General features: G+C 42.4%; 1 protein-coding gene across 1 annotated transcript in view; it reads left to right on the forward strand.

Moving 5' to 3' along the window:
• The first annotated feature begins 4,331 nt into the window (after positions 1 to 4,331).
• The window catches only part of LOC311104356 (myoferlin-like), a 60,017-nt gene continuing 47,980 nt past the window's right edge, over positions 4,332 to 16,368 (forward strand). Inside the window, exons 1-3 of the mRNA XM_084146171.1 lie at positions 4,332 to 4,704; positions 6,245 to 6,300; positions 6,598 to 6,689. Of these exons, the coding sequence (XP_084002297.1) occupies positions 4,617 to 4,704; positions 6,245 to 6,300; positions 6,598 to 6,689 (236 nt within the window). The 5' untranslated portion in view covers positions 4,332 to 4,616. The remainder of the gene's footprint in view (positions 4,705 to 6,244; positions 6,301 to 6,597; positions 6,690 to 16,368) is intronic.

The following is a 16,368-nucleotide window of genomic DNA, read 5'->3' on the forward strand; positions in this document are numbered from 1 at the left end:
CATTGGAGGTGAAACCAGTGAGGACTAAAAGCTGTTTTTGTTAAAATAAAACATATGATGGAAAGGGGATGTTTAGGGGAATATCAGATTGTGATGTATATGATGACTTTGGGTAAGCATGAACATAAGGTTAGTAATGAGAAATATAATGTAACTTTTTATGTTCCAGTTAGTAAGAAGAGCAGGACTTTGATGGTGAAAGATCAGCTTTTGCCTGGTAATGTGACTATTGGGAATTTTAGAGATATTTGGTGGGTTTGTGGTGATAAAGCGTATATATTCTTACCCTATGGATGGACAGGATGTTGTTACATGTCGACGTTGAAGCTTCCATATGAAGTTTTTACCATTAAAAGAGGGGAAGCACCGGACACAGATAAATCTGAGTCTAGGTTTGGAAATAGGGTGAAAAGGGACATGGCGAAATTTCATAGTCTGGAAGCATACCATTGGAGGATAAGTCTAGGAGAGAAGTGGGGACTGGGAGTTTTTCCATGGTATGGTGTAATATTTTTGGCAGATCACATTGATAATATTACCTATACTTTGCAGGGTTTTGCAAATGAAACGATAAGAGGGTTTAACCTTCTGTCGAATACTCAAAGAAGTCACAGACTGACGCTGTTGAAACATGACATGGCTCTTGACTATATTTTAGCAAATCAAGGTGGCTTATGTTTGGCTATGAATTTGACGGGGGATGATTGTTATACTTTGATCCCAGATAGTTCCGATAATATCACTAGTGTTATAGATGCATTGAAGAATATAAGGGATGTGTTTGGTAGATCTGAAGGAGCTGGATGGTCAGCGAAGGCTTGGTTAAAAGATCAGTTAGGCCCAGTGGGAGCAGTGATAGTTCAGATTTTAGTAGCAGCTCTGATAGCGCTGTGTGTGATGTTTTGCTTTTGTACTTTGTTATTGACTTTTGCGAAGGCTATGATATTGAGATGGGTTGGAGTTGTGATGCCTGGAGAAAACACTCAGATGCCATTGTTAACTGTTACTAATCTAGATGAAGATGAACAAGTGGGACTGGATGGAGTATTGATGGATAGATATCCATTTTGAATATCCGATCATTTTTCACGTTTTTAAATATTAGTGTGATTTTAGTATTTTGTGATGAATCAAAGGGGGGAAATGGAATGTGATTCATTTTATATATAATTGTATATATAATTTTTAATTGATATTGATGTTTTAATTTGAATGTGTTGTTTTGCAAAATATACTGTTTGGTCTTTTCTTTTCTTCCAGAAGCATATGGGGGAATGTGTAGAGGGGATTCAAATACTCAAACAGGGACAATATGAATGGACTGGAGGAAGTGGAACAAGGAAGGTGTGGAAATGTTCAGATTCCATCATCGACGTTGCATTGGAAGTTGACACTGCTGAGGAGATTAAGTGTAGTGGACTACATTCCAGTGTCTGCAATGATATATAGAGACATATTTGCATGTGTAATACATAATTTGTGCCATATTCTTTCTGTATTAATTTTTGAAGAATGATATTTGCTGTTATTGGGTACATGTGGGGATCTCAGATGTTTTTGTTTATTTCGTGGATGCTTAGGGATATTGGGTCTAGGCAGGGATAGAGAGAATCCACAGGAGGGTCCGATGGGTCGACCAGCCTGAATGTGGACATTTTTTATTGTATTTTGTTTGCTGAGGCTTTCATGTGTATTCAAATTGCATCATAGTTTAAAATGCATTAATAAAGATTTATGAATTGATCTGGAGTACTTAGGTGGTTGCCTGGGGCAGAGGGGCCATGAGAGAATTTTACTGTCTTGATTGATTGATGGATATTTGGAAAGAAAGCTGCCGGACAGGTTTTTCGCTCTCACACTCCATAAAGATTTGTTCATATTTAATAGAAATGTATTTACACTCCATAGAAAAATGTGTTTTTGGTTTATTGTTAAAGATACTCAATAAGAGAAATTGTTATTTGTCATAATCCTATTCTTTTTGTTTTTGAGACTTAATTAGTCTCGAAGGGGGGAAATATGTGGTGTCTAAGCAATTTATGACTTTGCTAACGTTTGCAAATGGTATCTTAGAGGATGTTGATTCAGCTTAGGGGAGCATCTGGAGAGCAGTTCTATAGGGGCACCCTAAAACAGAGGAAGTCTGTTGTGTGGAGTCATGGGATTGGTCTGTAGGGGAAACCACCCATATCATGTTAAAGATGATAAATACTTGGTTGGGACAAAGGAGGACAGCACAACATATTATTTTGGGTCCGTTGTTCTCCAGATGCCTGCAGATGTCTGTAAATTTACGCTGAAATCCTTTGAAATAATAAACCTTTATAATCAAAGTACAGTGTAAGCGGACTCCTTGTTCTCACAGCATAATGAGCAACATATTTTTAGATACCACAATAATAAACATAGAAAACGTACAACAAAGAATATACACACCCTGACTCAACATTTAAGCGTCCCCTGAGTCAGGGCGTGACAATAGTTCCCACATTGATTACATCAAGCTTGTGACTCTACAAACTTGTTGGATGTATTTGCTGTTTGTTTTGGTTGTTTCAGATTATTTTATGCCCAATAGAAATGAATGGTAAATAATGTATTGTGTCATTTTGGAGTCACTTTTATTGTAAATAAGAATAGAATATGTTTCTAAACACTTCTGCATTCAGGTGGATGCTACCATGGTTACGGATAGTCCTGAATTAATCGTGAATAATGATGGGTTAGAAAGTTACAGACGCACAAATATCACTCATCACTATTTACGATTCATTCAGGACTATCCGTAACCATGGTAGCATCCACCTGAATGCAGAAGTGTTTAGAAACATATTATATTCTTATTTACAATAAAAGTGACTCCAAAATGACACAATACATTATTTACCATTAATTTCTATTCCGACTATCTGTAAAAAAAATGTGTCACTGTCCCAATTCTTTTGGAGCTGTCCATAAATGCTTACAAAAACGCAAAGCCCTCATTTAACATTTTTTTGTTTCGTTTTTTTCAAAGTTGGCATATCAGATTTCAAATAGCCTAATTACACCAGCAAAATTGCTTAGAAGTGAAATAATAAAATTATGGGGAATAACAATAGTATTCTTGCTGAGATAAGCACACTAATTAATTATTATATATTGTAGCCCAATGTAGGGGATGGGAATTGTTCTAATGAACAACATCCAATAAAATCTTCTGATAACAAGATGACATCGCCTAAATCTGCCCCTCCACCCAACCCAAATGATCTTTCAATGTATTGTCCCCCCACTAGAATCAGTTGCACAATTGGGATCATAATCAGTTTTGGCAAAACAATGTTCATAATACAGTTAAAGACAAATCAGATCACCCTACCAAAATTCATGCTGAATGCTGTCTTTTCGTTGTTACAACCTAATGAACCTAGTGCTAAATTGTCAATGACCAAACAAGGTGAATATAATGTAGTCTATGGATCTGGGCTAATGCAAGTGGTGGATTAAATCACTAGTTGTACGCTATATTATCACATGCAGTCATAAGGAAGCATTCTGCTACAGGGAAAGGGATAGCAGCAAAAAAATCGTTGACAATTATGTGTACAAAACAGCGCTCCAAGACAATTGAGTTCATAAAATTTGATCAGCGGAAAACGAACGCGCCTGTCGTCTTCCGTGGCTGCACTCCACTCTAATCGTGAGTGGCGTTTCTTTACAAACACGCATCCAATCACCTTGGCCCCAGACCCTTACTAAACCAATCATAAGCTTCAATCTGCCACCGTTCACAGTGCGGTGGCAGGAACATTATGGATCTCCCAGTTGAAGCTGCCGTGGTTACAATGCTCGTGATGTAGAATTGCAGGCGCATATTATATGCTCCGATTTCAAAAACGATTTGGAGGCACAGTTGAAAAGCAAATGTCCAGCAAAATCTTCTCTTTGACCCGCATTTGGGTTATTTAAATGTTGTCACCCTAATCCGCAGCCACTCCTTTATTTAAATATTTTCCTTTGATAATAATAATTGTAAAAACTGTACAATTTTCTAGTACAATGTTGTTACGAATTTCGACCATGTCCTATAATTTTTTACCAGGTTCATCATCGGACTTTAAGGAAAATCGCCGTGGTCACCTTTGGTACCACACTCAGCATTGTTCAACCCCATCACCTCTGAGTGGCGCAGCGGTGTAGGCTACATTTGAACCACGATAGACTGTAAAAAGCTGTTACAGATGCATGTAAATGACAACGTAGGCTATGACGAATTGTAGCCTATTTCAGTAGCCTATAGTCAAACAATATTTTGACAGCGTCAAGTTTGTTCATAACCTCATAACAATATCACAAGTGGTAGATGTAGAAGTCACAAGTAGGATGGCTAGTAACCTAACAGATTCTGACTATAGCCTACTCGACGTGATGGAATACATTTTAACACACATCTATAATATTTTTTCCCCTTCTGACTCATACAGGGGATAGCGAACTAATTCGGGACTTCACTCCTCCTCTCTCCTCTAACTAAGGGAGCGTTTCCTATTTTACAATGTTCGTTGTTGAAGAGGCAGAGGAACATGCTGTGATTCACAAGGGAGTTATAATACGGATTTAAAAACGCTGTAATAATGTTGCGCGTCGTAGTGGAAACTGCCAAAGGCATCCCCAAAAAGAAACTCAGAATCCCAGATCCCATAGCAGCGATAGTGTTCAGAGGTGAGTTATTGTATTGTTGCCTCTTGCTGTAGCATTTAGCCTACATTTTCTCATAGGTTTAAATGTGTTGATTGTTGGCTATTCTTGAGAAGTTCATAACATCTGGATCAAAGACTTTCACCAAATGTAGGCTAATATAAATCAAATATAAAGACATGCAGAGTTGCTTTCAGGTTGTAGCCTACTTTTTAGTTAGGCTACTTTTTAGTTATCTTTATTTTAAAGTCACATTATCCTTTCTGCCCTTTGCTGTCTATGTTGGGTTAGCCGACCCATTTTCTGTCTATGATTTATTATTTGAAACAACAAAAACTGCAATAGTCCACAATAAGATGATATTCTGGTGGGTTTTGTAGTCCCCAAACATGTAACATGTTCAATAAACACAAACATGATGCTCTTTGTATTCAAAAGTGGAGATACTGCATCATTAAGGGCACAATAAAACTATGAATTGCCTTGAAGGTACAACAATGGTACTGTGCAATGGTTCTGAGATTCCCGAACCTCAGTTTGCCTGCTTTAAGGCAATGAGTCACATTAAGTAATGTTGCCTCTATTGTGTTACACAGAGGGAAAACACATTCCCTTATAAGGGGTTGGAATCACCCATTCGCCCCCTGTCATCAACAGCTCTGCAGATGGGGTCAATGTGCTTCATTTTCGTATGGATATTTTAGGATAAGAGTCAGTCCAAGATACACATTCAACATTTATGGTTCAATATGTTGCCATTGTAAGTTGGCTCACTATGTTACCAGCCCCAGGGATGTTGTGTAAACAGAGCAATTGAGAAATGCTAATTTGTAGAATATTTAATGATGAGTACAGTAGTTAAATTAATTAATTTGTAGTTTAGTTTAATTAATAATAATAATAATAATATGCCATTTAGCAGACGCTTTTATCCAAAGCGACTTACAGTCATGCGTGCATACATTTTTGTGTATTGGTGGTCCCGGGGATCGAACCCACTACCTTGGCGTTACAAGCGCCGTGCTCTACCAGCTGAGCTACAGAGGACCAAATGAGTAGTTATTACCCATTTTAAAACTACCTGTATATGTTAATGGCCCAGTGCAGTTAAAAACGTGATTTTTCTGTGTTTTATATATTATGAGGTTGGAATAATACTATGAAATTGTGAAATGATGATAATGCCCTTTTAGTGTAAGAGCTGTTTGAAAATACTGCCTGAAATTTCAGCCTGTTTTGGTGGGATGGAATTTTGGCCTACCTAGTGACATCACCAAAAGCTAGTTTTCCCCTCCCCACTCCAGACCACTTCTAAACAGTCCTAGCAAAATTATTGCTTGAGAACTTTGCATTTTTGCAAAGAAGCTATTTTTGTTTATTTTTGACCATTTAATTAAAAACAATCACAGTAACGTAATTGTTACCCAGAAATGATTTGATATTGAGATAAAAACGTCTGCATTGGACCCAGACAAATAAATTCTACCCATACATATACATGCAGGGTAAATATAAAAACCTATATTCCATGTTGTAATCTTGCCACTTTGTGTAAACCCTACAGGTGAAAAGAAGAAAACTAAAGCAATTGATAGTGAACTCAATCCTGTGTGGAATGAAGTAAGTATAAATATTTACAGAACAATCCATCCTCTCTCCTCGAGAGGAATGTATTATGTGGAGGAGGGTATGAGAAGGAATGAGGGAACGAGGCAAATATTTTGTCCACTGTGCTTACTGTTAGTTGATGACTCAACATGGAATAGTTATTATTAGATAGAGGAATGATAACTGTTAACACTATCCCACTTCCCCTTTGATTTAAAAAATGTGTACCCCACATGTTTCATAGTTTCATAATTTAACTAACATTGGAAAAGTTGCGTTTTTATGAACTAACTCAATCTGTGGTTCCAGGTGCTTGAGTTTGACCTAAAGGGCTCCCCATTGGATGCGTCCTCCTTTATAGACGTGATTGTGAAAGACTATGAGACTATCGGCAAAGATAAGTACGTACCTGGCATGTAGCTGTATATGTCTCAAATGTTTTGTGAGAGAACATCACATGCACAGGCACACACACGCACACACACCTCCTGCTAGTCGGACACTCTGCTAGTGCTGCTAGGGAGGAGCAGGGACATAGTGTTTTACTGTAAAGTCTGCCAGAGCTCAGAACTCAGTTTGACCTCTGTCATTTCTCAGTCAAAGTGCCCCTCCATTAGTATGTGAACCTGGTCATTACAACACAGTGTCTGGTAAGCACAGGTTATACAGGGAATGAAAGTTCAAACCCTGAGGGCAGTGCTGAGTTTAAACTGAGTTGTAAAGAACTTGGGTAAGCACTTCTGCAGAGGGAGATCCATAATGTTCCTTAAGGTCAAATCTTAAGGTTACTTGCGTAACCCCGGTTCTCTGATAATATGAGTGAGCTATCTTACATATGGGGCATGCCCTTTAGGCGACGTCAGAAGGAAGCTCCAATCACACAACATCTGTCTTAGACAGACAGGCGGCGTGGTGAATAGTCCCGCCCTCTAGCTCATTATCAAACATATGTTTTCCTCCTTATGCATATTGAGATACCCCACTCATATTATCAGAGAACCGGGGTTACGCAAGTAACCCTAAGATTTGAACTTAAGGAACATTATGGATCTCCCTCTGCAGAAGTGCTTACCCTAGTTCTCTTTCAAATACTTTTTCCACCCCACTTGAGCCACCACTTCGGGATGGAGTCTCCAGTTCCTGTATAGCGAGTTCCCTCTGGACTACAAGTCCGTTCCGGACATGAGTCATGTGTAAAGAGTGATGTGCGCTGCTCCACATAATACTTTTGTGGGCTGGTCTGCACAAACGCAGAGATCGGGTGCCACCTTGGTGGTTGATGTATGCCACTACGGTCATATTGTCTGTTCTGACCAGGATGTGACAATTCCCAAGAAAAGGCAGAAAATGCTTTAGTGCCAGCAGCACTGTAAGCAACTCAAGGTAATTTATGTGAGCATTCAGTGCTCTCCCCTCGCAGACTGCGCCCCACCCTGTGAGAGATGCATCTGTTATCACTACTTTCCTCGCAGACACTACCTCTAGGGGAGTGCCCTTGGCGAAGATCGAGGGGTCCCTTCAGTGGCGGAGAGCCACTATGCTTGGTGAGTACACCGTTATCCTCCGATGGAGGTGACTACGGGGACACAGGCGTAGGGCAGATACCCAGCGCTGAAAATATCTCATCCTCAATAGTCCCAACAGAACTACTGAGATGGTGGAGGCCATCAACCCTAACATACAGAGACACGTCTTCAGTGTGACCGTATGACCCCATTGGAACATGGAGAGACACTGGTGAAGCGACATGATTCGCCCGTCTGATAGTGCATCCCAGAAAGAGATAGAATTCAGAACCACACCTAGATATTCTATTCTCTATGTGGGCACTAAACAGCTGTTTATCTGATTGATCCTGAAACCTAACTCGGTGAGGAGGACAGCTCTCTCTCACTGCCTGATTCTGTTAGTGGGAGCAGAGCAGGTAGTCGTCTATGTACGCGGAGATCCTGTGTCCTCTACATCTCAGGGGAGTTAGGGGCACCTCCACACACTTGCTGAACGTCCGAGGGGCTAGTGATAGCCCGAAGGGAACAGCGAAATACTTGATACCCTGACAGGCAAAGTTGAGAAACCTCCTGTATGCTGGCAGAATGCTTTTGTGAAAATCCTGTAGATTGACTGTAGTGAACCAATCGCCTCGACAAACAAAGTGAGACAGCACGTTGTGTGTAAGCATAAGGAAGGTGAACCTTTTCAGATAGCTGTTGAGGATCCGTAAGTCCAAGATGGGGCGCTGGATAATGGAGAAAAATAAACGTTCCTTCTTGCCAGGGAGAGAAGTGCCGGTGAGGGAGAATGCACAGCGTTCGGGGTGGAGGTGGTTAGTGAGAGATTGTTCCACTGCTCCTCCATACCTTGCATGTCCATGACAGTGAAGTCCCTAGGTGGGACCTTGTCGGACAGGGGTTTGTCCCAGTTGCATTTAGCTTCCACCAAGCATGCTGTGATCGTGGGGACACGCTGTCTCCCAGGGACGGTATAGGATGGGAGTCTCTTCCCATCGAACCAGTCTCTTTCGCCTTTTTTGCACACATGGATTAGCGCGAACTCCAGGCTGAGAGAGGAGGACTGGAAGGCCTTGAGGCCTGAGCCTAGGGATCTTCCTCCCCTTCCTCATCCTCATTGCAGAAGAGTCACACAATACTGTCAACCTCCTCCTCGTAAACTCTTATACCTCCTTCCCCTGCTGCTAGCTCGTCGAACAGCGAGTGGAAATCAGGGGGGAGACCGTCCATAACCTTGGCCCAGCTGGTCTCGGTTCGGGGTTGTTGGGTTGCCTCTTCGCCTGAAGGCTGGGAGGAAGAGGAACCTTGTGGGGGGGCTGTTCTGCACACCCTCCATCTGAGACTGGACTCTGGCAACTCCTTGCAATGCTCGCAGGACTCAGGGTTAGCGAGAGCCGCCTGAGCATGCTCCAGTCCCAAGCAGGTGACACAGATAGGATGTGTGTCCTTCACTGAGATCATGGATCCACACAGGCATGGGTGTGCCGGTTGGGGAGCAGGAAGCCAGCTGGGTACACACTGTGAAGGGGTAGTAGTATCCATAGCTCCGGATAGATGGAGGGTTCAAGGCTGTGTGTGTACTGGCAGATGCTTAGCTGTGTAGCTAGTCCTGATTATAGCTAGCTAGCATTCACCCCGTGGGCTAATAGCCTAGCTATTGCTAGCACACTGCTAGCTGAAGACAAAGCGCATAGCGTTCGTTTTTGATGAGCTAGCTGGTTATCTTCACCTTGCAGCATGGGCTAACCGAGTAGAAAGAGCTAGTAGAATGAGCTAGCTCTAAGCGTGTGCTCGCCAATGTTTAGCTGTGAAACTAGTCCTGGCGTTAGCTAGCTAGCGTTCACCTCGTGGCCTAATAGCCTAGCTATTGCTAGCACACTGCTAGCTGAAGAAAAAGTGTGAGTCGTAAGTCTTCGGTGAGCTAGCTAGGTTAGCTTTGTCTCACACCGTGGGCTAACCAAATCTCAAAAGTGGGGCAAAAGTTAGCGCCGTGGCGCTAGGTTTGACTGGAGACTGAGAAGAGCCCAACTTTTCCTTTTGGTAAAAGTATTTAACACTCTAGACAAGAAGCTGCATCCTATGCCCAGTGGCGAGTCCGTTACCGATTCACAATTAAGCAGAAAAACAGTGAGACAAGTCGTGCTGAGGAGAGTGTAGAGAGAGCTTGTGATCTCCGTAAGGAAGAAAACGTTAATGAGCTAGAGGGAGGGACGTGGTGCCTTATAATAGGTTGTGTGATTGGAGCATCCTTGTGATCCCGTCCTGAAGGGACCACATTGGTAAGTGAAAAGTGCAGGGTGATTTGAAGTAGCATAACCCCCTTACAGCTCCACTACCACACCCTGTACCTGCCACCGTGTTCAGACTCGCCTGCTATTTGAGGAGGTTTTATCTCTCTCTGTGATGGAACAGTTTTCTCTCTCCAAAAGGCTATTGCTTCACCATGAACACAAATAACTTCAAACTAAATAGATTCAAATTACCTCTTCTGTGTCTACTCTATGTCAAGAGAAACAGGGAACAACATGCTTTTTACTTAGCACATTAGTGCTTTTAGATGGATGAAACATATCTGAGCTGTATTGATGCTTTATTGTTGTTCCATTTCCAGTGTGACATGAGGGAATCTCTCTTTTTAAGTCACGTACATGAGCAACCTCTATTTAGCAACATGCTTTTGACCACTTCTCAGCAGGAACTCTAATCTAGATGTCTAGAGAGAGAGAGCGAGAGCTTTTGTTTACTATCTACTTCACTTGCTTTGGCAATGTTAACAGACGTCTCCCATGCCAATAAAGCCTTTAAATTGAATTGCATTGCAGAGAGAGAGCAGGCTATGGTAATGAGAGTGACTCACATCTTTGATCTTCTATAATGTCGGGGGGGGGGGGGGGGGGGGGCACTGACACAAGCAGTTACAGAGCTTGCACAGGCTTGTCACTGGCAAATGGGGGGTTGATCTTGAGTACTTCTGAGTACCCTTTCCAGATGTGTGTGTATCTGGGTGAGGTTGACTCATTTAGTATAAACACACACTCGATTAGGGGGGGGGGGGGGGGGGTGTTTTGGATATAAGGACATCTCCTTACTAGTGACCACCATAAACAATTATCTGTCATGTTGAGGCATTTAGAATCCTCCATGTCCAACGTCAGCATTCTAAAAAGCCCCAAATGATATACATACATGTATACATATGTTTTTTTCTGATAAACACTAGACAGTTAACTATAGCCTGCTCTTGCCAACTCCATTACTCATTGTCAATCCAAACATGGCATGACAATGAGTGACAAGGAGTTGACATGATAGCACAAATAGACTGGCTCAGTTAGCAGCAGGGCCTTTGATATCAGCAAAAGAAAGAACTCCATATTACGCTGTATTATTTGACATCATGGTGTGTAGCTGCTTTAAACTCATACAAGAGGAACTAGCCACTACCCAGTGTATAAATATAGCTAACTAGTGTGTTGACAGGTGGTGTGTGTTCCATATCATTAGTCAGTAACAGTCAACTCATTTCCTGAGTGTGAAAATATTCAACAATGGGTATTTTGCATGTCTGTTTGCCTTTGAAAAGTCAAGTGCCAACTAATTGAGTCAAGAAAAAATGTGAAATGTGTAAAATGTCAAGAGGAATAAAAACGAAAGACTCAAGAGTATTCCTTCCTCAGCATCAGAGTAGCCTGCTTTCAATGCCTAGGTGTGATCTCTCACCGCTGACCCTGTAGTTCAACGTCATTTCCAGGACGTGTTTTAACACATGATTGTTAATCTCTCTGTGTGTGATGACAAATTACTTCAACACTGCGGTGACATAGCCATAGGGGAGGCATAACAACATCTCTCCTTCACCCCTCCCTCTTCTCTCCTCACTTCCTCTCCTGTCTCTCTACTTCTCTTTTCTCCTCTCTTCTTCTCTCTCTATCCTCCTCTCTCTCCCAATTCAATTATATCTCTCCCTCCCTCCTTCTGTCTCTCTCTCTCTCTCTCTCTCTCAATTCAATTTAAGGGGCTTTATGGGCATGGGAAACATATGTTTACATTGCCAAAGCAAGTGAAATAGATAATAAACAAAAGTGAAATAAACAATAAAAAATTACAGTAAACACATCACTCACAAAAGTTCCAAAAGAATAAAGACATTTCAAATGTCATATTATGTCTGTATACAGTGTTGTAATGATAGTTAAAATACAAAAGGGAAAATAATTAAACATAAATATGGGTTGCATTTACAATGGTGTTTGTTCTTCACTGTTTGCCCTTTTCTTGTGGTAACAGGTCACAACTCTTGCTGCTGTGATTGCACACTGTGGTATTTCACCCAAAAGATATGGGAGTTTATCAAAATTGGATTTGTTTTCTAATTCTTTGTGGGTCTGTGTAATCTGAGGGAAACATGTGTCTCTAATATGGTCATACATTTGGCAGGAGGTTAGGAAGTGCAGCTCAGTTTCCACCTCATTTTGTGGGCAGTGTGCACATAGCCTGTCTTCTCTTGAGAGCCTTCTCAATAGCAAGGCTATGCTCACTGAGTCTGTACATAGTCAAAGATTTCCTTAATTTTGGGTCAGTCACAGTGGTCAGGTATTCTGCCTCTGTGTACTCTCTGTTTAGGGCCAAATAGCATTCCATTTTTTTTTTTTATTCTTTCCAATGTGTCAAGTAATTATCTTTCTGTTTTCTCATGATTTGGTTGGGTCTAATTGTGTTGCTGTCCTGGGGCTCTGTGGGGTCTGTTTGTGTTTGTGAATAGAGCCCAAGGACCAGCTTGCTTAGGGGCCTCTTCTCCATGTTCATTTCTCTGTAGGTGATGGCTTTGTTATGGAAGGTTTGGGAATCGCTTCCTTTTCTGGATTTTGATAATTAGCGGGTATCGGCCTAATTCTGCTCTGCATGCATTATTTGGTGTTTTACGTTGTACATGGAGGATATTTTTGCAGAATTCTGCATGCAGAGTCTCAATTTGGTGTTTGTTCCATTTTGTGAATTCTTGGTTGGTGAGCGGACCCCAGACCTCACAACCATGAAGGGCAATGGGTTCTATAACTGATTCAAGTATTTTTAGCCAGATCCTAATTGGTATGTCAAATTTTAGGGCCCAGGTCTGACAGAATCTGTGCAGAAGATCTAGGTGCTGCTGTAGGCCCTCCTTGGTTGGGGACAGAAGCACCAGATCATCAGCAAACAGTAGACATTTTACTTCAGATTCTAGTAGGGTGAGGTCGGGTGGTGCAGACTGTTCTAGTGCCCTCACCAATTCATTGATATATATGTTGAAGTGGGTGGGGATTAAGCTGCATCCCTGTCTCACCCCCCGGCTCCGTGGAAAGAAATGTGTGTGTTTTTTGCCCATTTTAACCGCACACTTGTTGTCTGTGTACATGGATTTTATAATGTCGTATGTTTTACCCCCAACACCACTTTCCAGCAATTTGTATAGCAGACCCTCATGCCAAATTGAGTCTAAAGCTTTTTTGAAATCAACAAAGCATGAGAAGACTTTGCCTTTGTTTTGGTTTGTTTGTTTGTCGATTAGGGTGTGCAGGGTGAATACGTGGTCTGTCGTACGGTAATTTGGTAGAAAGCCAATTTGACATTTGCTCAGTACATTGTTTTCGCTGAGGAAATGTAAGAGTCTGCTGTTAAAAATAATGCAGAGGATTTTCCCAAGGTTGCTGTTGACGCATATCCAAAGGTAGTTATTGGGGTCAAATTTGTCTCCACTTTTGTGGACTGGGGTGATCAGTCCTTGGTTCCAAATATTGGGAAAAATGCCAGAGCTGAGGATGATGTTAAAGAGTTTAAGTATAGCCAATTGGAATTTGTGGTCTGTATATTTTATCATTTCAATTAACCCCACAGGCCTTTTTGGGGGTTTGTATTTTGTCCTGTAGTTCATTCAATGTAATTGGAGAATCCAGTGGGTTCTGGTAGTCTTTAATAGTTGATTCTAAGATTTGTACTTGATCATATATATGTTTTTGCTGTTTGTTCTTTGTTATAGAGCCAAAAAGATTGGAGAAGTGGTGTATCCATACATCTCTGTTTTAGATAGATAACTCTTTGTGTTGTTGTTTGTTTAGAGTTTTCAAATTTTCCCAGAAGTGGTTAGATTCTATGGATTCTTCAATTACATTGAGCTGATTTCTGACGTGCTGTATTTCTGTATTGTTTTAGTTATTCACCGTAGTGGTGTAGGCTCAGTTTTTCTGGGTCTCTATGTTTATGGTTGGATAGGTTTCTCAATTTCTTTCTTAGGTTTTTGCATTCTTCATCAAACCATTTGTCATTGTTGTTAATTTTCTTAGGTTGTCTGCTTGAATTTTTTTGATTTGATAGGGAAGCTGAGAGGTCAAATATACTGTTTAGGTTTTCTACTGCCAAGTTTACACCTTCACTATTACAGTGAAACATTTTGTCCAGGAAATTGTCTAGAAGGGATTTAATTTGTTGTTGCCTAATTGTTTTTTGGTAGATTTCCACAGTACTTTCCTTCCATCTATAGCATTTCTTAATATTATTCAGTTCCTTTGGCTTTGATGCCTCATGATTGAGCATAGCTCCGTTCAAGTAGAGTGTGATTTTTCTGTGATCTGATAGGGGTGTCAGTGGACTGACTGTGAACGCTCTAGAGACTCTGGGTTGAGGAAAGTGATCAAGTAGTCTACAGTACTACTGCCAAGAGATGAGCTATAGGTGTACCTACCGTAGGAGTCCCCTCGAAGCCTACCATTGACTATGTACATACCCAGCATCCAACAGAGCTGCAGGAGTTGTGACCCGTTTTTGTTGGTTATGTTGTCGTAGTTGTGTCTAGGGGGGCATATGGGGAAGGGAATGCTGTCACCTCCAGGTAGGTGTTTGTCCCCCTGTGTGCTGAGGGTGTCAGGTTCTTGTCCAGTTCTGGCATTTAGGTCGCCACAGTCTAGTACATGTCCCTGGGCCTGGAAATTCGCTTCTTGGCGTGGGTTCTCTCAGTGCAGGTCCTTCGGGAGGGGGTCTTGCAGGTCTGGGAGGGTGTCTCACTGGTCTCGGCAGGGTGTCTGTTGCTCTGTTGCTCCTGTGTGAGGTGCTGGGGCTACGGTTGAGGGTGACGTCCTTCAGGGTCCTGGCAAAAGTTGGGATTGCTGCCTTGTAGAGGTGGACTTGGTCGTAAAGGCTGTTCAAGACAAGGGTGGAGTGGTGGGGTAGGTAGACATTAGGTTTTGAGGTAGCAGGATGGAGATAACCACTTGTGTGTTGGAGAAAGTGGAAGAAGCTTTTTCAATCACTCCCTTGAGTGCTGTGGCCACCCTTTCCTGCTGGGGAAAGGTCATTTGTGCCCGTGTGAATTATGATGTGGCTGGGGGACCCTAGTCTGTCCTCTGACAACAGCTCCAGGGCATGCCTAGTGTTTTGGGCACCAGAGTTTAGCCACTTTGTGTTTGGGAAAAAGTTTTTCCTCTTGAATGTATTTGCCATTTGAGTCAATGAGGAGCACAATCCCTGGCTTTTGTGTGTCCTCAGTGAATGTGGGGGGGGGGGGGGGGGGGGTTTCAGGAGAACTATCGGGGGAGCTGACAGGAGGGCTGTTAGGAGGGGCTTGGGGCTGTTGGGTTGGTGGGTCCTGTGTTATCTGTCTGATTGTGGTGTTGAGGTTGTGGTCTGGGTTTGAGGTGGGCTGTTCTGCTGGCTTCTCTGTCACACCTCAGCTTTCTCACCCCTTCCTTCAGTGCCATGTGTGCCTTTTTAAGATCTCTCACCTCAGTCCGTAGAGCAGCCAACTCTCTCAGACAGCCGTCCATCTCCACCTTCTGCCTCCCGGGTCTTGTTGGGGGGGTGTTGTTGTGCTGGTCTGTTTTGTGGGTCTGTTCTGTCTGGATTGTGTGCTCTGAGCTCCACCATGTCTCTCTCCAGCTCTGTGAATTTATCCCTCTCAATGATGGAGGAGCAGTGCAGTCGTGTATTCTGTTGTGTCCTCGCGTAAATAGCCTGTTTTTTTGTGTGTGTCTTTTTTTGTATATATTTCTCTATCTCACTTTCCATCCTTTAACTAAATATACTTTCCTGCAACCCACCTCACCCAATGTGGAACGGATTCTATTATTTCTTTATTTTTATCAAGAACCTATGGCTGAAACTAGCCAGCTAGCCAGCTAACTAGCTACTTGCTATTAGCCACCGTTAGCGGTCTTCACCAATGTCCGTGGCCTGCACTACCTACCAGCCAGCTCTAGCCTGGACAATTATCGGCCAGTCTGCACAGCGTGCTATCGACCCAGAGCATATCGGATTTTCTGCCGGAATCACTGAATCACTGGACCTTAACAGCGGACCATCGCAACTAGCTAGCTGCAACCGAATGGCTGTTGTTGGCTAATCACCACTGTCCCAACGTACCAGTTAGCCTTGAGCTAGCCTCGAGCCAGGCCCATCTCCCGGCTATCTACCTCTCTGTCAACCGGACCGGACCTCCTAGTGTCGACATGGAGCCCCGCCGATCCATCACGACTGGTCTGCCGGCATAATCGTCTGATGTGGTTTCAACAGGCTTCCCGTTGCGACAACCACGAAGATCCATCTG

Source organism: Coregonus lavaretus (assembly GCF_964263955.1).
Source record: "Coregonus lavaretus genome assembly, chromosome: 28".
In the NCBI taxonomy this organism is placed as follows: domain Eukaryota; kingdom Metazoa; phylum Chordata; class Actinopteri; order Salmoniformes; family Salmonidae; genus Coregonus; species Coregonus lavaretus.